This window comes from Cajanus cajan, chromosome 2 (assembly GCF_000230855.2).
Source record: "Cajanus cajan strain Asha chromosome 2, NIPB_CcT2T_4, whole genome shotgun sequence".
Classification (NCBI taxonomy): domain Eukaryota; kingdom Viridiplantae; phylum Streptophyta; class Magnoliopsida; order Fabales; family Fabaceae; genus Cajanus; species Cajanus cajan.
Window position 1 is genome coordinate 40,839,724 of NC_138518.1, and position 23,475 is coordinate 40,863,198.

The following is a 23,475-nucleotide window of genomic DNA, read 5'->3' on the forward strand; positions in this document are numbered from 1 at the left end:
AAACATGAATTTGAATTACTGCAAGATTTAATAAAAAAAATATAACATAAATAATAAAAAAAAAGTAAAACCCTAAACCTAAAAATAAAACCAACACAATTTTTTCATCTTTTGACAGGTAATTGCATCTATACAAATAATTGACTTTAATATCCTTCTAACTAACATTTCTTCACATATTTAAAGTTATACTAGACCTCCATGCATTAACATATTCTCTTTTATGCACTTGAGTTTGAACAATATGTTTAAAATTGAGATCTTCATTAACTAGTAATTAGGGATGACAAGTAAACTTATACTTGTGGGTAATATTTGAACTCGTTCCAACTTTGACAGAAAATATCCAATTTGGCAAGACACGGATACGGGGTACAGGGTTAGGGATGGGTATATACATACCCTCGTACCCACTTAAAATTTATAAATATTTAATTTTTTTTATAGAATTTACTTAAAATTTAATAATTTCTTACTCTATTTTTAATTTGTTAAATAAATCTTAATTAATATATTTTATAATTACTATTTTAAGTTGAAATTCTTAATTTTTATATATTTTAAAAAAAATAATATTTAATTAAATTTTTGACAGTACAGGTATATCCAATACCCGACAGATATGGGGATAGAGAAACAAATTTCGTATTCGTCGGGTATGAAGATGGGGATGAGTATAAGGTACGAGAAATGGGTATAGAAAATGAAGATTCATCCACTAATTTAATTAAAAAATTATATTAACGACATTCTTTGGAAAGTTATGTAGTATTACATGCTAATATAAGTTCAGCTTGTATCTTAAATAGAAATAGAGGCATTGACATAAAAATTGTGAAACATAATTTAAAAATACTAAATATCCTCTCAGTCACATTTCTAAAGAATGCATGACGTAAAATAAAAATTTTATTTTTTATTTTGAGAGTCATTACCATGATCTACAAAGTCTTTTTAACATATGATTCAAAATCTTATATTTCAATATTAAATTTTATTAAAAATAAGCAAGTAAGTTTTAAAAATTTAACAATAGATAATATTTAATGATACAAAAATTATTTTAAATATTTAATAATTAAAAAAACAAATATGGATAAATAGTACATCAATTGATAGATTAAAAAAATATAGGAGGAGAAGAAGAGATAAATAAAAAAAGAGAGAAAAAGAGATAGAGAAGAAAGAAAGAAAAAGAGAAGCAGGAAAGGCGAGAGAGAGAAAAAATACGAAAAGAAGAAGAAGAAGAAAAAAAAAGAAGAGATAAATGAGAGAGATGAATAAAAAGAAAAGCAGAAAATGAGATAGAGAAGAAAAGAAGAGAGAAAAGCAAGAATGATGATAAAGAAGAAGAGAAAAAATAAAGAATATGAGAGAAAAGTGAGAAAGATAAAAAAAAAATGACTTGAGAGGGAGAAAAAAAAGTAGAAATAAAAGAGGAAAAAAGTCATGTGAAATCTCAAAAATATTGGTGAGATTGTTTGATGAGTTAATTACATATAAATTATAATAAAAAGTCTCACAAAATACAACATTCAAAATAATTCATTGAAATTTCTATTTTTTTAAATATCAATAGACTTTTTTAAGTAAAAAAAATATTAATTGAATATCACCAGATTTTGATAAAGTCCTAAAAAAATTAGAGCTGTCAAAACGGGCTAGCCCGACCCGTTTGGTCCAGCCCACCTCAACCCACTTTTTAAGTGGACCAGCCCGGCCCAGCCCACCAAATATATTATGCAAATTTTTCTAGCCCAGCCCGGCCCACCACGAGTTGGTGGGTTAAACGGGTTGCCCACCAACCCACCTGATTTTTAAAAAAAATTATAATTTAAAATAAATTTCAATATAAAATAATATCTAATCTAAAGTAAAAATTATCAAACTAAGTATCATTGATGGAATCATGCCTAGGAGAGCAAGAGGTGATACCTTGAAGGAACCAAAAGAATGGGATAAACATGAAGATTTGGGCTAGTCAAGGCCTAATGGGCCCGATGAGCTTGGAAGGCCCAAGTTGAGCTTCACATGGGCCATAACTTGATGTATCCATTTTCTTATATTTTGTATATATTATATTAGTATAGGTTTCATATATTTTGATTTTGTATTTTGAACCGCATAGAGTAGCATTTTGGGCCATAGGCTTATTGGGCCTAGTTTTGGGCTTCATGGGCCTTTGGGCTTTTGGTACTCAATATTGGGCTCATTTTGATTCTTGTAAATTTTCCTTTTGATTGTATTTGGTTGGCCATTGTATTTAGGATTATGAAGGGAATTTTTAATTAGGCAAAGTTGGTTAAAATTAAGGTCACATTTAGGAGTAATTTGAGTTGCATTTGGTGCACATGGGCTAACCCACATGGTGGTGCACATGGGCTAACCCACATGGTGCTGCACATGGACCACCCAAATCAACATCAAATTAACTCTAAATGCAACCTTAATGCACATGGAATCAGCTCTTAGACGTGCACATGGGGCTGCCAAGAAATTTGAATTTCAAATCCCATGGATTTGAAATTCAAATTTTTGGCGCCAATTTTGCTCCTTGAGTTGGCACCATTATGCTTGCTTCCTTAGCCTATAAATTGGACTTTTCTCTTCACATTTCAGCACTTTGAATCATTAATGAGATTTCTGAAAATTATTCAGCCAAGTCTCTCCTCAAAGTCACTCTCACCTAGCCTAGGTTCCTTTGAACTTTCTCTAGGTTTAGCACCTTTGTGAGTGATCCATTACTCACCTTGCTTTGGTGCTCCCTTGTTCTTCATTCTTCCTTTTTCTTCACGTCATCAAGATTCTTCCTAGCTGGAATTTTCGTCCAGCAACCTTCACGGAGAAGATCAAGTGGTCGGAGCAAGCTTAAGGTGAAGAACATTCATCCTCCTCACCTAAGTTTGCCATCATTTTTGGTATCAAGAGCATTGGTTCACTCCTTGAGGTTTTGTGCATTCTTTCACCGTTTAATTTTTGTGTTTTGTGTTCTTATATGTTTCTTATGTGTCTCGCTGTTTGGATCTAATATTTTGGTTGATATTTGATGGATCCAATTGATGTGATTGCATTTTGTTAAATCCGGCAATCACATGGAGTCTAGGTTTCTATCTTGTTCGGTTTTGAATTGTTTGAGTCTTGTTCTTTAATTTTGATTCGGTCATCTTTGAGTATTGCATGTGATTTTGATTTTTGAATCTTATAAATGTATAGAAGTCATGTGTAGTCATTTATTTGTCAATTGATTCAAGATGTGCTTAGTTTAAACTTTTTGTTTGATTCATTTTCTACTAAAATTGCTTTGGCCGAGAGCTATACTTTGTGAGCCTTCATATGTGCTTTTTGATTTGCAATTTTGAGTTCATATCCATCACTAGTTCATTGATGGATTCTTAGAGTTAGGATTCCATTATGTCTTGATGTTTGTGTATTGATTTCAATTCCAAGAAAATCTTTTAAAAATTGTGATCATATTTTCTAAAATTTTGGCTAGTTGAAGTAGTTCAAAATTGGTGCATGAATTGGAGTTTATGAATCTGGAAAAATTGCTTGTAAAACAGAGGAAAAACAGAACCAATATTGAAAAGAAATTTGCAAGTGAATTTGAAATGAAAACAAGCAAGTGTTTGCAAAGAACATGCACCAAATTCCTTATAAATTTTGAACTAATTCTAGCTGAATTTTTTTTTAGCAATTCGGATTCAATCTTTTAATTAGTGTGGCTGGAAAAATTCTTGGAAAAGGAAAATATAATTCTCCTTGAATTATAAAAGAAATTTGAAAAAGAAAGATTAAAACAAAGAAGAAAAAAAAAGTAGAAAAAGCCAAGGAGAGTTAAAGAACATTAAAATTTTGCCACTAATTTTGAATCCGGTTTGCAACTTAAATTGATTCCTTGCTTAATCTCCTTTTATTTTAAATTTTAGTTTTATTAATCCACTCTATAGCTAATCTAAGAATTTTCCTTTTGTGTGTCAACCTTTAGGTGTGTCTTAATTTTTAGTCTTTTGGTCTTGATTGGAACTCTTTGGTTTGTCACATTCTTACTCTACTTTGGTTTAGCTAATCCTAATTGAGCTTTTTCCGTTTTGTCCTTGGATTCTTTGGCTGGGAGCTGAATCAAACCATTGCAATAAGAGTAAGCATTGTCTCACAAAGCTTAGAGGAAGGCAAGGGAATTTAAGGCTAGGAGATTTTGGAAAGTCAACAACACTAGAACCATTGAACCTCCTAAACAACCTTCACAAGAGTGAACCTACCATTCTCATTGTGAGGTGGCCTCAATTTTTCTTGAGTTATTTTGTTCCTTGTGTAAGTGTAAGGATCAAAGAAGAAATTCCAGCTTAGAGACGGATTTAGAGACCAATTTTGGTTGCTGAAAATCTGTCACAAGAAATCTCTCTCTAATTCCATCACTAATTCGGTCACTAAATCTGTTTTAGGCTAGTTTGTTGTTTCTTGCAATTTTCTTTGTTTTAATTCATTTGTAATAGCTTGGAGAGAGTATTAAGAAGCTGGTCAGGTATATCTAAGTCCCTATAGCTCACTCATGTGTAGATCTAGTGGAAGTGGCTTGAAATTTCACATGATTTCAAGCTTCCACATAGGAAACCAACTAGCTAGTTAAATTCTTGTTCCTTGCTATTGTTTATTTTCTTTACTTGTTGTACTTTTGCAATTTCGACTAGTTTGTGTAGCTTATATCTTGTTCACGTTTAGATAGAATTCAAGAAAATTTTCTTTGAAGAAAATCATAAGCATTAAAGTTTTGTGAAAAGATTTTTGGAATTAAAGCTAACATAAAGGGTTTTAGTAATTTCTACTTGAAAAGACTTGGTTATTAAGTGGCTCTTAGTATCTCACCTCCCTTGATAGTGCAACTTTTATACTTAGACCTCTAAGTGTTTAGTTTTGTTCCTTGAAAACAAAAATTCATTTTCCTTTTGCATTGCATTTTACAACTTCTTGAAATTTAATCAATCGATTAGTTTGCTTAAGATTTGTTCTTGTTTTTAAGTTTTCAAATTGCATGTTTTAATTGTTAAGTTTGCTATATGCTTGCTTGTGGACGTTTAAGGGAAACAATTTCTAAGTTCTAAAGGCTTAGTGTTGTTTAGAACCACGTTTAACTAGTAATCTTTAGCCAATTTTTTTTTCTTTAGGAAATTTTTTGAAAACTCTTTTTGTTTAATCATGAGAAAACAATCCTCAAGTGGTAGTGACTTAAGCTCTCCAAAAAGTTTCTCACATCCTACTCAAGAGCTTATGTCACTAAAACTTTGGACAAAGCAAGAAGTGTTAACAAGAGAAAAATAAAAACTTGAAAGAGAAGCACGACTTGCAATTTTGGAGGAAGAAATTTGCATTATTAAACAAAAGGAAGAGAAAATTTTGGAAAAAAATAAAATTGAGCAAGAAAAAGGAAAAAGAAAGAAAAAAGACATTTCTTTTAGGGAAGAGTATGGAGGAAAATATCTCCTCTAAAGGACTTATGAGTGAAGAGAGTTGTTCTATCACTAAAAACCATTTTCAAAATACTCTCTTCTTACATAAAGACCTTAACTCTTACCCTTATACTACCACTAGTCATGAAGTAGAGATTCTAGAACAATATTTTAAATGAAAAAGAATCTCAACTTCAAGATAAAGTGAAGAAGGAGTGGACTACACTTAGTACTACTTCTTGTGCTACTTCCTTAGAGGTGCCCAAGAAAGATAACACCCCTCTCTTTAGGATTCCTTCTACATTAGTTGTTCTAATAAAGCACCCAAACTTTGGATTCTATTGTTTGATAAATAATGTCTTATATTCTAAGTTTGATCTTAAGGGAAGTTCACATTCACTTGAACTTAATTTAAATACTTCCTTACAAGACAAAATTAGATTATATGAGTCTTCAAGGCCCTTTTTGACACTTTCTTCTCATACATATCTAACGAATAATATACTCCAAAATTGTTTAGGAAGTTTTCTAGTAATATTTTCTTTATTTTCTAGGAAACATCTAGGTCACTATTTGGGGTACCTTAGATAAGGTGTTTTAGTTTTTAGGAATAACATTTTCAATTGTTATACTCTTAGTTTTATCACATTTTTAGGATTTAATTACACTCATAAACTTTGTTTAGCAGAGGATCCTATCCCTCTTTTTAGAGAGTCTAGTTTCATTAGAATAAATTCCCTTGCTAGGATTTATAGATGGATTCCTCTTAGGGTACAACCTCCATTTCCACCATTTGAACATATCACCTTTCATACATGATATTTTGTTAATGTAGGTAATGATATCTATCATAGAGACCCTCATGATTTGAGGACAAATCCTTTTCAAGAGGGAGGGGATGATGGAATCATGCCTAGGAGAGCAAGAGGTGATACCTTGAAGGAGCCAAGAGGAATGGGATATACATGAAGATTTGGGCCAATCAAGGCCCAATGGGCCCGATGGGCTTGGAAGGCCTAAGTTGAGCTTCACATGGGCCATATCTTGATGTATCCATTTTCTTATATTTTGTATATATTATATTAGTATAAGTTTCATATATTTTGGTCTTGTATTTTGGACCACATAGAGTAGCATTTTGGGCCATAGGCTTATTGGGCCTAGTTTTGGGCTTCATGGGCCTTTGGGCTTTTGGTACCCAATATTGGGCTCATTTTAATTCTTGCAAATTTTCCTTTTGATTGTATTTGGTTGGCCATTGTATTTAGGCCATTAAAATAGGATTATGAAGGGAATTTTTAATTAGGCAAAGTTAGCTAAAATTAAGGTCACATTTAGGAGTAATTTGAGTTGCATTTGGTGCACATGGGCTAACCCACATGGTGCTGCACATGGACCACCCAAATCAACATCAAATTAACTCTAAATGCAGCCTTAATGCACATGGAATCAGCTCTTGGACGTGCACATGGGGCTGCCAAGAAATTTGAATTTCAAATCCCATTTGAAATTCAAATTTTTGGCGCCAATTTTGCTCCTTGAGTTGGCACCATTATGCTTGCTTCCTTAGCCTATATTTGAATCATTAATGAGATTTCTGAAAATTATTCAGCCAAGTCTCTCCTCAAAGTCATTCTCACCTAACCTAGGTTCCTTTGAACTTTCTCTAGGTTTAGCACCTTTGTGAGTGATCCATTACTCACCTTGCTTTGGTGCTCCCTTCTTCTTCATTCTTCCTTTTTCTTCACGTCATCAAGGTTCTTCCTAGCTAGAATTTTCATCCAGCAACCTTCAAGGAGAAGATCAAGCGGCCGGAGCAAGCTTAAGGTGAAGAACATTCATCCTCCTCACCTAAGTTTGCCATCAATCATGGATACAACATTAAAATTAAATTAAAAAGTGTACAATTTTAAAAAATTAAAACAAAAAAAATAAAATTTTTTCATGAGAATGATTATTCATCAATATTAAATTTTATTGGAGGTTTGGGTAGATAAATTTATAGCAATTTCATATTGTTTAATACTGATTTTATCTTTATCTATAAAAAATGATATCTTATTAAAATAATGCATATATAATAATAAATAGTTAAGTGAATTGTTAGTGGGTTAACTTGATGGGTTGGTAAGTGGTCAAGTGGGTCGCCTGGCCCACCACGGGTTCAACCCGGATGGGTCAGGTTGAAAGTGGGTCGGGTCACATTTTTTGACCCATCATAAACTTTTTCATTTTTTTGTCCCGGCTCGGCCAGTTTTCATGGTGGGCCGGGTTGACTCACAGGCTGGAGCCCACTTTGACAGCTCTAAAAAAAATCTTGATTGTCTTAATTGAATACTACCAAATATTGACAAATTTTTAAAATAAAATTGATTGTCTTGATTGAATACCAAATAACTTTTTTATATTAAAATTTTTTGAATGAACACCATAAGATTTTTTTTATAATAAAAGTATTTTAAAATCCATTGAAATTTTAATCCAATACACCCCTTAACTTGTATTAGCATATAAAAACTATATAACTTTATCCGTAAATAATGTCGTTCTGACGAATTTTCTATTGAATTTGTGGATGAATCTTCATATTTAATGTTATCCGTTAATGAAGACTATAATTTTAAACATATTATTCAAACTCTAATACATGAAAGAGAAAGTGACAATGTATGGAGGACTACTATAACTTTAGATATGTGCATGAATAAATGTTAGATAAGAGGACATTAAAGTTAATTATTTATTAAAAAATAGAGACAATTACTTGTCAAAAGATAAAAAAATTATATTAATTTTACTTTTCTTTATTATTTATGTTATATTTTTTTTTGTTAAATCTTGTAGTATTACAAAGCCACATTTTCTTGTAAAATATATAAATTTCTTTAAAATCTCATAATATAAATCCATCAAAATCCATTAGAATTTGAATTACAAAATTTTGATTAAAATCCAAGTTTTAAAATTATTTTAAAAATAATTATAAAAGTCATGACATTCCTACAAAGTCTTTTAAAATCCAAAAGACTTTTTCATGCTAAAATTGTATTTTGAAATCTCAATTTAATACGCCCTCATAAAACTAGTTTAATGATATAACTTATATTTTATGATAAATTATATATACAAAACTAATAGAAAATTAAATTCACTACAAGAAAATTTTCATATAGTGACACAATATGTGTTACTAAAATTATTTTTACCTACATACTAAGTACAATATATGTTGGTATATTGTTAAAAATGTTGGTATTGACTATAGTGACACATAAAATATGTGGTAAATCACATTCAAAATCAACACTTAAATTGTGTATAGCTATATGTCAAATAGATATATAAATATATATATTGTACCTATAGTGACACTTTTTATATGTCACTGTATGTAATATTTTTTGTAGTGATCCCAACTAAATGAATTATATGTATTAAACTTATACATATAAAATCTAATATTATTAGGATGATAGTTTATACTCAACATATAACAATTAAATTATAAATATTATACAAACAAAATAAAAATTAACAATAATAATTCATTAGTAAGAAAATTGTGCAGATTTTTTAAATTAATACTATAAATGTTAATCTAATTCATTTTTAATCAACTTTTTTCTTCACTCAATGTGTTAAATAAATTATGTCATAGTTACCATAATATAAAAAATAAATTAAATATTAAATTATAACATACATTAAATTTAAATATATAAAATTCATAATTATTTTTTTTACTTGAATTTTTAAAACGAATTCTAATTAAATTAGTTTATACTCAAAATATCACAATTAAATTATACAAACAAAATAATAAATTAAAGAAAACAGTAGTTCATAAGAAAATCATCAATAGTTTTAAACTAGAATTTTATCAATTTACATACAATTTAAATTGTATTTTAAATTTAAGTATTTCAATCTTATATAATTTTTAATTTTATATTATATAATAGTAGTAAAAAATTTATGTAAAACTAACTCTAATGCTACAACTATTTCACCTTCCTCATAATAAACATAGTCATTCTACATCTTCTCCCATATAAAGCTTCAAATGGTGAAATATCAATAATGACATGAAAATTGTTATCATAGGTAAACTCTGTAACACTATACCTTGAGTTATTTTCTCGTAGTTAAATTAAGTTGAGTGTTTGGCTGAAAGGGAGGGAAAGTTGAAAATCTTTTGTTGTTGAACCTTTCTTTTCTTTCTCCTAGATCCTCAAGAGTTTTAAAGTTGTGTTGTTAGAGGCTGATCACTACTTGAAACGTCTTGGAGATCAAGGTCAGTGGTGTAGGTGTAGAGCTTGGAAGCTTGGAGTCACTCCTTCTTCCTCTCCTTCATTGTTGAAAATTTTAGAGCCATTCTTTCTTCTTTTCTCCTTTCTTGGTGTAGCTCAGATCGAGGTAAAGAAAACTAGAACTCAAATTGTTGTTATATTTTGAGTTGCATATGGTTGGATCATCATAAAAAATGTGATTGTGTGGTTATTTTGAAATCACATGAATTCTATGTTGTGAAGTTGGGGTTTTCCAAGGAAGGTGAACCGAGACCCAAAGTTATTGATCTCTCGTTGTTAATGGCATGCATGTAGCATTTGAACTAGTTTTCATGTTGTATATGTTGTTTAGAATCATTTTGATGGGATGCATGTGAATTTGATGGTTTTAATTTGATTTTGGGACTCACAGAGGAGTTTAGGGTGGTTTGGAACTCATTGGAGAAGTTGTTGAGGGGTTTATGTTTGTAATTCTATGTTTAGGGATTGTTATAAGCATCACTTGGTTGTCACAACTATTATTGGCATGGTTTGAGGTTGGAAAATGTTGTGAATGTGAGAATAAAGTTGATCACGGACATGACTTAGTGTTCATGATCGTGATCCTTGCCATGGTCGTGTCTAGAAAATTTGAGGCCTAAGGCAAAATTTGTAGATAAATTTATTAGTTAATAATTTTTATATTAATTTTTTAGCTTTTTGAGCAACAAAATCATTTACCAATGTTTTATAATCAAGTAATTCTAACATTTCACTCTCAATAAATAAGATGACTAATCCATTTAATTTATCTTGTAATATTATTGATCTTAAATAAGATTTAAATAATTTTAATTTTGAAAAACTCCTTTCGATAGTAGCATATATTACTGATATTATTAATAATATTCTATAAGCAATACATGCATTTGGAAAAGAATAAAAGAAAAAATTTATATAGTGTAATACTTCCATCGGAGTGTTAATTTCTTCTTCTAAAACTTCTCGCAATACTTTTAGTTCTAAAAATAAATCAGGACCATCAATAATAGAGTGTTCACCAAATCTTAAAAAAACAAAGATTAATACAATATTTCTTTAACTCATCTTCACTTAAAGTTTTAAATTTTTTTGGATTCAAATAAAAATCCAAAAATAGTTTCATATTGTAAAAATTGTTTAAATTGTCTCAATAAAAAGAAATAGATTGATCTACTATATATAAAAAATATTTAATACGAAAAAAATCTTTCGCTGAATATGTGATCTCATCACTAGCATTTTCATCAAAATGACGTTTTTATGGATTTTATGTTTTTCATAAAATTTAATCTCTATATCCATTTCAATAGCTAATTTTTTTGTGGATTCCAAAGCTAATGCAAAACCATTTTCTCTATAGATTTTTAAATTAGAAATAAGACCTCCTAAATGATTTATAACATCTATATGCATATCTTTAGATTGTAGAACTTTACTAATAAAATTAACAAAAAAAAATAAAATGTTGTATCAAATATTCATTTCTAATAAAAATTCAAAGTTTTAAATTTCATAAGTTGCTAAATACATGGCTTCATTTTTTATTTTTGGATCTTCACAATATTTTGATAATTGAATTAAAAGATCTCTTATCTTTGGTGCTTGAAACTTTATTGCTTTAACACTTTTATAGAGAAAAGATGCACACTAGAAGGGGGTTGAATAATGTGTATCAAAAACTTACACTTTTGAGTAGTGAAGAGAATAAGAACTTAACATACGAAGTGCTGGAGAAGAGTCAAATGAAACACTAAAATTTTATACTAGTTTGTCTCAACCATTAAAACTACGTTCAGTTTTCAATCTAACCCTAAACCCTAAAAATCTATATAAAAAACACAATAGGAAATTTCCACAAAACAATCTCAATTTACAATAATATAATAACACAATATCCATCATTCAAACATTCTTAACATCATCAATTCTAAATCAATCGATTTCACTATCTCATCACAAATCATATATACACCATGTCACATATTCAGCACCGTATCACGCACACGCCCCTATTGACGCATCACACGTCCAACATCATGTCATGCACACGATTGTGCCAATACATTCCACTACTAGCACCGTATCATGCACACGATCGTATTGATACATCACACATCTAGTACCGTGTCACGCATACGAATGTGCCCAAACATCACATAACTAGTACGGTATCACGCACACGCTCGTTTCGACACATCTCACGTCTCGCATGTGTCATGCATATGACTGTGCCAAGGCATTACACAACCAACACCGTATCACGCACACGCCCGTGCTAATGCATCACACGTTTAGCATTGTGTTACGTACACGATTGTGCTGAAGCATCATACACAACATTCTCAATTTATCTCAATGTCACACACACACCAATATTCCCATATAAACCAATAGATCATAAACAGATCATGCATAACATCCTCATACACATCAATTTTGTAATTCACATTTAATTACATAACATCCAACACTCACCAAATATATATATATATATATATATATATATATATATATATATATATATATCAACACATAATCAATTAGCAAATATTTCATCTCAACACAATTCCATTTCTAACTCATGCCTGGCGAGATTATAAGGGCTAAGCTCAATCCAAAAGCTCCTGTTCTCGCCCGCACCTGGCGTCGAGATATCACGCTCGACGTTAAGGCATGACAAAGACCACCTTAAAGAATTACGCTTGGCAAAATTACATTTTTGCCCAGTGTAAACCTTCTGGGTTCCACCTTTATCTCCATGAAGGTGCACCCGACACGAGGAACTAAGTTCGACGCTAACGTGATTTTCTGCAACCTAGAAACGCGAACAAAATTTACAACATTCATCAATCAACAAATAAACCATATTTTCACGTTCTAATCGGTCAAACTTCATCATTTTCATGCACGAATACATTACGTAATCTCAATTTCCCAAAAACATATATCATTTAACAAATCCCAATTCCCTCGAACCCTAACTTACAAGCACATTTAATTGATCCATTCCATCATTCAGAACCACAATTTCAATAATTTAACACCATAAAAACCAATATAAATCCATACAAAAATTGTTATTATTATTATCAAACATGCAAACAGAAAACATCATAAAATTACTAATAATCCTAGGGAACTATCACTCTACGCATATGGAAGTCCCCTTTTCCCATGTACTTGTTGCATTATTCCAAAATGCAATTGGAGATTGTTCCTCCTTAAAGCTCTTTATTTTTCATCTCCTCTTCTTTTACTCTTTCAGAATGTCAAAATGAGACCCTAAAATAAGGGTTAATCTACTAACCCCTTCTTAAAGTCAAGTCAACCCAAACTCATTTCACTTCCCGGCCTGCTTTTCTTTTCCCCCCAAATAATCAAATAAATAAATATAATATAAAATACTTTTTCTCCAACATTAATAAAATATTTCTGACCTAAAATATAATAATATAATTTTTATATCAAAATATCCTATAAAATCAACCTTTTAAATTTTATAATAAAATATATAATTAATTTAATTATTATCTTGACTCCTAAATTATCCCTTAAAACATATAAATAATTATTTAAAATTCTAATAAAAATACTTATTTAATACATATAAAATAATTATTTAAAATAGACAAAATAATATTTTTCTATAATAATAAAAATAATTCTGACCAAATACCATATGATAGTAATAACATTTTGAAAAATGGGGTGTTACAAAGTTAGAGTTAGGGCTTGAGTTTGGGTTTTGTTGAAGGAATTTGAGAGGGGTTGATTTGTGAATATGTGTGGTTGCATGAGTGAGATAAGGTGTTTTTTTTAGTTGTTTGTGATATGTGGAGTTGGAATCATGAATTTCATGTAGATGGGGAGTGGTTGTGATGGTTGGAGGAAAAGAGAAAAGTGTTGGAACCATGGGGTGTTGGACACTCTCGCCCAACGAGATGGTGAACTCACTAGGTGAGCCTTCAAATATGAAGGAAAAGTTGTCCATATCTCATTCTTACTCAACGACCCTATGATTCATTTTGTGCGAACGAGTGTTCATGATGAACACTTTTGAAGGTGCATCGAATGACACGTGTCACCTAGAATGAGGTTGTTGTTTTAGTGTTGCAACGTGGGGAGCTCACCCAACGAGGTGACCCACAAAGGATCCAATTCACTCAACAAGTTGTGATCACTGAATGAGGTGACCCACAAGGGGTTAATGTGACACCCTTACTACCCCAACACATATATAATATAATTTAATTAAGCAGAATAAACTTTCAAAGGATTCATAAAAGGGTTCACATAAAACTTCAAAGCTGTTCTTTCTTCAATATAAGAAAATGACTGAAAAATAAAACTTGAAAGGTAAAATTTAAGAGTTTACAATTTTAAAATCATTTATTACAATACCAAATCAATATAAATATTCTATCCTAGAAATCCTCTGCCCCGATGTCACATTATCAGAGCATTCCCATAATTTAACTGTTGACATTCTAGATGCCACTCGTAGCCGGATCTTCTTCACCTAAAATGTCCACAGTTTATACGGTGAGAAAAGAAAATATCTATATGCAAAGTACATACAAACACATCACAATATAATCTCATCATAATTCATTATTTAATAATAATATATATATATATATATATATATATATATATATATATATATATATATATATCAATCATTCATCATCTTCACATCTCAATTCACATTTAACATATCTCATTTCACATACATATCTCAATCCATCATAATCCACACCAATTATACAATTTACAACATCATTTTCATATTCATAATTCATGTCAATCTTACAATTAACAATATCATTTCCACATCCATAATTCACACCAATCTTACAATTAACACTATGCCAAGACCTCGCCACATCTGACACAAGTGATACAGGTTAATTGCCTCACACCAAACCAGGGTCATGCCCTCCCTATAGCATCACTTACCCAGGGGCCGTGCCATCCCTAGTCATTAAGGAGTACGCTCATCCCTGAAGCATCACCTACCCAGGGTTCGTATCATCTCTGATCATCCGGGAGTACGCTCGTCCCTGAAACATCAACTACCAGGGTTCGTATCATCCTTGATCCTTTAGTGTGAGGAACCACAATCAAATTACAATCCATAGAGTCTCTTGCAATTAACCCTATGCCAGGGCTGCCATAATCAACATAAGTGGTGTGTGTTAACTGTCTTACTCATCCCACACCACGTTAGGGTCACGCCCTCCCTGTAGCACCACTTACCCACGGGCCATGCCATCCCTAGTCACTGATGTGAGGCACCACAATCACAATCATAATCACATTCATACAACATCTCATCTCATAATTCAAATTCACATCACGTACACCATTCCACCTCACATACACAACAGATAAGCCCAACAAAATAAGGGTTTACACACCCCTCAATTAATTCACATCAAGATCATTCATTCTTATCAATCAATACAATAATAACATTCATAAATTAATATTATAAACAATGGAATTATTAATTTCATATAACTTTAACATAAACAATAAAACTCCCAATTCTTTCAAAACCTAACTCACAGGCACTTTTCTACAGTTTCGTTCTCCCTCTCAGATCATCATTCTTACAAATTAAAAATATATTTCTAATCCTCAACACATACAGAATCTAATGGTATCATTAATTCCTCAAATAGAATTATTTCAATTTTTCCAAAACCTAGCCTACAGGCACTTTTCTATAATTTCGTTCTCTCTCCCAGAGCATCATTTTTTACAAATAAATCATATATTCATAATCCTAAATGCATACAAAATCAAATAATGCCAATAATTTTTCAAACAGGAATAATTATAAAATTACTCATAATTCTAAGGGCTCTTATTCTACCCAATTCCCTCATGTAACTCCAGATATAAATAATCTCCTTTTCCCCCGTACCTGGATAAACAACCGTTGAAACTACAACAGGGATCTCTTGGTCTCCTCCTCTAAGTGCTCCATGGTCTTCAGAGAGAAGAAGAGGGGAAGAAAAAAGAACAGAAGAGGATAGGAAGAGAGAATGAGAGATGTGAGAAAATGAGAGGTAAGGCCTCCTATTTATAGGAATCTGCCTCAGCTAATCCGGAAAGGCTCGTTCCAAAAGTGGAACGGTCGTTCTGGACCCTCCAGAACCAAGCAAAAACCTCAACTGGAACGACCCGTTCCAAAATCCAGCAGAACGGCCCGTTCTACATTCAGAACGTTCCGTTCTCCAAACTAGAATGGCCCGTTCTCCAACCGGAATGGCCCGTTCTCAATTACGTATTTTAGGCAAATTCTTTATTTCGGAACGGGCCATTTCAACGGCCCGTTTCACTTTCGAAACGGCCCGTTCCAGGCAACGAATTGGGCCCACGGCCCAGTAAAAATTTGGGTTGTTACAATACTCCCCTCCTTTAAGAAATTTCGTCCCTGAAATTTTTGCAATGGTAGTCTCCTCGCTTCTTACTTTCTAATTCTTATCCAACCTCACTACCTTATTGATGTACAACTCTATCACTTTCACCAAAGGATATCTAAGGATAAAACAAGTAAATTTGGTAAGCCTAGCCTACAGACACTTTTCTATAATTTCGTTCTCTCTCCCATAGCATCATTTTTTACAAATAAATCATATATTCATAATCCTAAATTCATACAGAATCAAAGAATGCCAATAATTTTTCAAACAGAAATAATTATAAAATTACTCATAATTCTAAGGGCTCTTATTCTACCCAATTCCCTCATGTAACTCCACATATAAATAATCCCCTTTTCTCCCGTACCTGGATAAACAGCCGTTGAAACTACAACAGGGATCTCTTGGTCTCCTCCTCTAAGTGCTCCATGGTCTTCAGAGAGAAGAAGAGGGGAAGAAAAAAGAACAGAAGAGGATAGGAAGAGAGAATGAGAGATGTGAGAAAATGAGAGAGGTAAGGCCTCCTATTTATAGGAATCTGCCTCAGCTAATCCGGAACGGCCCGTTCCAAAAGTGGAACGGTCGTTCTGGACCCTCCAGAACCAAGCAAAAACCTCAACTGGAACGGCCCGTTCCAAAACCGGAACGGCCCGTTCCAAAACCCAGCAGAACGACCCGTTCTACATTCAGAACGGTCCATTCTCCAAACTAGAACGGCCCGTTCTCCAACCGGAACGGCCCGTTCTCAACTACGTTTTTTAGGCAAATTCTTTATTCCGGAACGACCCGTTTCACTTTCGAAACGGCCCGTTCCAGGCAACGAATTGGGCCCACGGCCCAGTAAAAATTTGGGCTGTTACAGTTAAGCTCACTTGGTGGGGGAAACCACAACAAGCTTTTCTTGTTAAGCGAGAATGCACTACCCAACTAGAGGCTCATATCAAGTGTGGGCACATGACAAGGCCCTATTTTTGCATCACGTCTCTTTGTGTTATTTTATGAAGATATTTTTGATGTTTTGATGAGATGTTTGAATCTTGTAATATGATGTTTGGTGTTGATCTTTTTTATTTTATAAGATGATAAATGAGGTATGTGTATTTTGTTGAATTGAGGTGTGTTGTGTTGTATAAAAGAGATATCATCTAAGTTGATTATGCATGATGCATGTTTTTTGTGTTTAGTTGAACTTAGAACTAAATGAGAGTGAGTTGTTTTTTTGTGTTGAAATATCTCCTAATAAATTGAAATGTGTAAAGGCGCATAATAGTGATGTATTGTTAACTATGATGTTGAGATGTGTATCCATGTTGATGTTATACAATTGTGTTGTTGGCTTGTTTATTGAGTTGCTTATCTTAATATGAAGTTGTTGAGTTGTATATTTGATTTGATGCGTTGTATCTCTATGAAACTTTTATTGAAGTTATTACTGTGGTGCTATGTGGAAGTTGCTATGTGTTAGAAGTTTTTCATGTCGATATAGATAACTTATTTTAATTTTATATATGTTGTTCTATCTTACACAAGCTTATCCTTACTTTTCCTTATGTTGGATTGTTATGATTATACTTGATACGAAAGCATGTTAGGATTAAATGGAGGATAAGCCTAGAGTTTATTAACTATGTGGAGATGGCTTTTGGTTAAAGGTATTCTTTTGAAGCTAGTTGTGTAAAGTGTTTGATTGACACCTATGACTTTTGTTTTTAGTCCTGCATAATTGTATATCTCCACACATTGTATACATGTATTTAGGATAATTGTAACCCCACAAGGGACTTTATGATTTTCACATATGGGAAAGTTTTGTTTTATATTTTCTCAGATAGATACACACACATTGTTGCATGAATATTTAGGATTTGTTTGCTTGAGAATCCTAAGGTAGTTGATTTTATGTTTTGCACTCTTATATTGTTAAGTGTAATGACTATCAGGTTGTTACAAACACAAAGCTCCTCTATCCCTCCAGCATAAATCATGTGAATTAATTTATCTAATGAATTAAATATATTATCAATAATATAACATCCACAATTTTTATTTTAATTTAATTATTTATAATACACAAAAATCAACTTAATTGCATTAAATACATAAAATAAAAATACAATAAATAAAAAGCAGATGAAATTAATTATTAACAATAATAGTAAAAAGTGTAATAAAAAAATTAGCATGAAAAAAGAAAAAGTGAGTAATTAGTATTAATGTTCTAAACCATCTTTTTAACCCTTCATTTTTATTAATTCACGATTTTGGTCCCTTTGTTCTAAAATAGACATATGATCTTTCTACTTTTAAAAATACACAATTTTGATTTTACTATCAATTTGATATTTATTAATCATTAAATTTTGATATTTTTCACTAACTTGACATCACTTAAATAACATAATATTTAATGACGTGACATATAAGAATAAAAATTTAAAAATAACAGAAAGTATTCTCGTTTTATATTTATTTTAATGAACAATTGATATTTATTTTATTAATGAATCCTATTTATATATTTTTTTATGTTTTAATTTTCAAATGTCATGTTACTAATTTTTCATCACTTATTTTAATGAAGTTGTGTTTTTCATCACTTAATGTCATGTTTTAATTTTTTATGTTTGAATCTAATTTTTTATTAATGAATAAGGGTTGAATATCTTTATTTTAATATAGAGAGCAAAATTGTGGATTTCCAAAAAAAATAGACCGACTAAAAGTACAATTTAACTTTCTTCTTTAAGAAACATGTTAGTGAAAAAAAGATAAAATATAAGATATGTATATAATCATTTTTCAAAAAGTGGACACCAAGAAAATGTACCCATTTGTATCTTATTATTAATTTAATGAAATTTTAAATAATGTAAAAATTAAAGTAATAAGTCTTTTAATTTGATTTCTTTATAGTTTGTTTTATAAAAAGGTAGCAAGTAAAATTAAGTATTTTTTTAATAAATAAATTTCAAACAAAGGATCAATTTATTTAATACAACAATTAAAATGGAAATTAATAGATAAATTTCTATCATTATTATTATTATTATTATTATTATATATTTCTATATATTTCACTGCATTATTATACATTTTAATTGATTTTTAAATATATTTTATAACCATTATTTTAATTCCTAATTAAATAATTTAATATTTCGTATTATATAAAAAATATTATATTTATATAAATTAGAATAAATAAATTAAAATAACTAAGAGTATTTTTAAGAATTATTATTATATGATTGAAATTTTAACTATTTTTTTAACATATTGTTTTTAGAATTATTTTATCATCAATGATTTCTTAGATGTATATTTTTAAATTTAATTTTTAATATTTAAAAATAAATGATGAATAATTGAAAACAATACAGATACACAATGTAAACTATATAATATATAATACAAAATAATTTATATGTTATAAATTTTAATTTAAATCATAATATAATATATATATATATATAAATATTTATTTATTTTAAATTATAGTTATTATTATATTTATTATAAATTTTAGTCATATAAAAAATGAATTATAATATGCATTTGCATAAATTAAATTTTTTGTTATATTAATAATCAACTTGAACAAGACCAATAAGGTGTACATTAGTTGGTGTGTATTGTAAATCATTGATATCAAATTTAGTCTCCATAAATAAATAAAAAAAATTCCATTTTAAACAAGATTATTTCAAGTAAAAAAGACAGCTATAATCTGGAATAAAATATAAAATATTTTATCAATAACATTAAATACATTCATTTTTCTATTTTACTTTTGTAGATTCTCATTAATTAACAGATAAAATTCAAGTAAGCAACTTAATTTTAAAGATCTGGATCTTCTTAAAAAAAGAAAGAAGAAAACGTAATTAAGTCGAAGTTCCATTGACTTTTATTTTATTTTTAATGAATATGAATTTAAATTTGGAAAAAGGTACCCAAATATAAAAAAGAAGTATGAAACCAAAGCCAAACAAAATAGTGATCAGGTTCAAGAAACCAAACCCAAACAAAACGCTATTCAATCAAAAGCACGTACCTGAAATTCCACAAATGCCCTTATGACGACGCCGCGTTAAGTTCTCTTCTTTTCGATTACGCGCACACGCTTTTCCCTTTCACTACTTAACACACTCTCACCACCGTGTTTCGTAAGTTCCTTACTTCGTTTCAAATTCCACTCGCTAACAACTCGTTACTCAGTGACTCACCAATGGCAGACCGAGTTCACCCGGGAAACTCGCCGCAACTCCCACAAACGACGTCGTCTCACGCCGCGGCGAATCCCTCGCCGCGGCAAGGAACCTACGTCATCCAGATCCCAAAGGACCAGGTCCACCGCCTCTCTCCGCCGGAAAATTACCGAAACTACGCGCACTACACTCGCCGGGAAACTCGCCGGTGCCGCTTCTGCTGCTGCCTCTGCTGGTTCATCTCCATCCTCCTCCTCCTGGCCGTTCTCCTCGCCGCCGCCGCCGCCGTCTTCTACTTCGTCGTGCGGCCGAAGGCGCCGGACTACGCCATCGAAGGCGTCGCCGTGAAGGGAATGAACCTCACCTCGGCGGCACTGTCGCCGGAGTTCGACGTCTCCGTCAGGGCCGGTAACGGCAACGGGAAGATCGGAATCTACTACGAGAAGGGAAGCTCCGTTGAGATGCTCTACGACGGAGCCATGCTGTGCAACGGCGCGTTGCCGGCGTTTTATCAGCCGCCGAATAACGTGACCGTGTTCGAGACGGTGTTGACGGGTAACGGCGTGGAACTGACGGCGTCGGAGAAGACGGCGTTGGTGAAGGCCGTGGCCCAACGGAGCGTGCCGTTGACGCTGAAACTGAGGGCACCGGTGAAAGTTAAAGTGGGGTTCGTTAAGACGTGGAAGATCACCGTTATGGTCGTTTGTGACGTTACGGTGGATCAGTTAACGGCGCAGGCTAGGATCGTGAACAAGGATTGTAGTTACGGGGTGGATATTTTGTGATTGTGAGAATTTAAAAGCGACATTGGGCTTGGGAATGAAAGGGTTTTAGAGATTACCCATTATTTTATTTTTGCATTTTTAGTGCTTTCACACAAATATTACTTTTTTCATGTATAATGATACGTTATATTAGTTGATTCTTATATGGAGGTTTTCATGTATTACTCATTGGGTCAAGCGTTCTGCGCTTAGGATCGTCCCCTATTGAGATGATCAAGTGAGGTCTTACAATAGGCACTTCAGAGCATATATGAACTTTTAACACGTGTCATTCGAAGATAATTCTTTTATAAAAAAACAGGAAAACATTTATGAAGGTATAATTGATTCAAATAAAGCAAAATACAAAAGAAAATAAAAATGATTTCCTTATATACCTTATTTTCAAAGTGCTTTTATCAAAGCCCAAATATGTTTTCTTTTCTTTGCGAAATAAGGAATAAGGAAGTGGGAACAGAGTTACTCTGCAAAGCAGTGGGAAAAAGAGGTCATGTGGAAAGCTGTATTTTATAATCTTCGGAGTATGTAGAGAAGGTTAATGCGAAGAAAAGGTTTTTTTGCAACCTTGCGATTGGTTCACGAAAATGGAAAATGCACATAGAAATCTCCAACAAGGTTTTTTGCATGACAGAGGAATTGGCAACATATGTATAGGAAATCTGAAAATGAAGGTGAAGGCTTTTACGCCATAATAAATTAAAAAAATTATTTACCAAATTAAATAGTGAATTGAAGAGAAAAAGAAAACGTCAGTTCTGGTGACGACTTTGTGTGTAATAAATGCATTCCTTGCAAGCTAAAGACGTCAATCCCTGAGACGTTTTCCTTCTTGGACGAGTTGATGTTTTTGAGCACATATTGAATGCTAACTTGAACCATCTCACCTTCCATTTTGTCTGGTTCAATCAGATCTACCATTGTAACTAGCTATAGCATAACTAAAAATAATGAAGGAAAAATGATGCGAATATAACCTGAAATTTGTAGATCTGGAGCCATGACACAGTATCCTAGGGAATTGAAAACACAAAGCTAATGATTTATAGACACGCTCTTCTCTCTTCACTCTATATTTTAAACAAAAAACATATAAACCTATATTTATATTTTCTTATAAATAAATGGGTGGCTTTGTCAACTATGAACGTGGCTGTCATTCACATCAAATTGAGCCTTTCAGTTCATTGTTGCGCACAAACCATGCAAATTGCGTTTAAACTTGACCATCCAGAAAACGTCACAATAGTTGACGTTTCTTGTTCACAACGGACCATGTAGAAAACGGATGATCCACCATAATAAATAAAAATTACAAAAATAAATTAATAAAAAAATTATTTATCAAATTAAATAATATTGAATTTAAAGAGAAGAAGAAAGCGTCAAAGATAGAGACGATTTTTCATGAGAAAGCAATAGAAAACGTCAACATAGTTTACGCTTTCTGTTGAAAACAAAATCAATGAAAAACATCATTGATAGTGGCGTTTTCTATACAAAATAAACTCAATGAAAAACGTCGGTGTGAGTGACGTTGGTTAAACAAAAATCGTCATCCCTAATGACGTCTAGCATGTAGTGAAAGGCATGGGAAAGAAAAAAATTTGAAAGAACAAACAATTAAAAGAGGGATAAGCTCAGATTCTGATTCATTGGTTTTCCTAAAATGTGAAAGGCAAGAAAATGGGGGAAAATGAAGGAATAAACAATTAAAAAAGGGATAAGCTCAGTTTCATGGATCCTAAAGGAGAGGGAGCTAGTGCCAGAATCACATTAATTTGCTCTATTATATTTGAGTTGCAGCAAAAAGCCAAAAAAACAAATTCCCTTACTTAATCTTGTTGTGCAGCTTGTTATTCAATTCAATCTTTGCTAGAGCTGCTGGACTAGGCACGCAACTCGCCCAACAATCACCAAAAGACGTCAATGCTGAAGATGTCTTCTATACATGACACGTAAAGGAACAAGCTTCTACACATACATGGCTCTTCTGCCTCTTCATCAAGGCATGTGCTTCTACACATACGTGGCTCTTCATCAAGGCATGTAAGGCACATGTGAAGCCATGTAACACATGCATGATGACGTTTTTTGTTTAACCAGGTGCAAAAAACGTCACTCACACCGACGTTTTTCATTGAGTTTGTTTTGTGTAGAAAACGTCACTATTAGTGACGTTTTTCGTTGATTTTGTTTTGCACAAAAAAATGTCAACCATATTGATGTTTTACGCTTTCTTCTTTTCTCTAAATTTGACGTGGCCAAAATTATTTAGTTTGATAAATAGTTTTTAT

At 31.8% G+C, this 23,475-nt stretch overlaps 1 protein-coding gene across 1 annotated transcript; it reads left to right on the forward strand.

The window, feature by feature from the left end:
• Positions 1-20,331: 20,331 nt before the first annotated feature.
• On the forward strand, positions 20,332-21,324 carry LOC109812455 (NDR1/HIN1-like protein 13). Its single transcript, XM_083068138.1, has one exon. It carries the CDS (start codon positions 20,417-20,419, stop codon positions 21,179-21,181), a length of 765 nt encoding a protein of 254 aa, XP_082924264.1. The 5' UTR covers positions 20,332-20,416; the 3' UTR covers positions 21,182-21,324.
• The last annotated feature ends 2,151 nt before the right edge of the window (positions 21,325-23,475 follow it).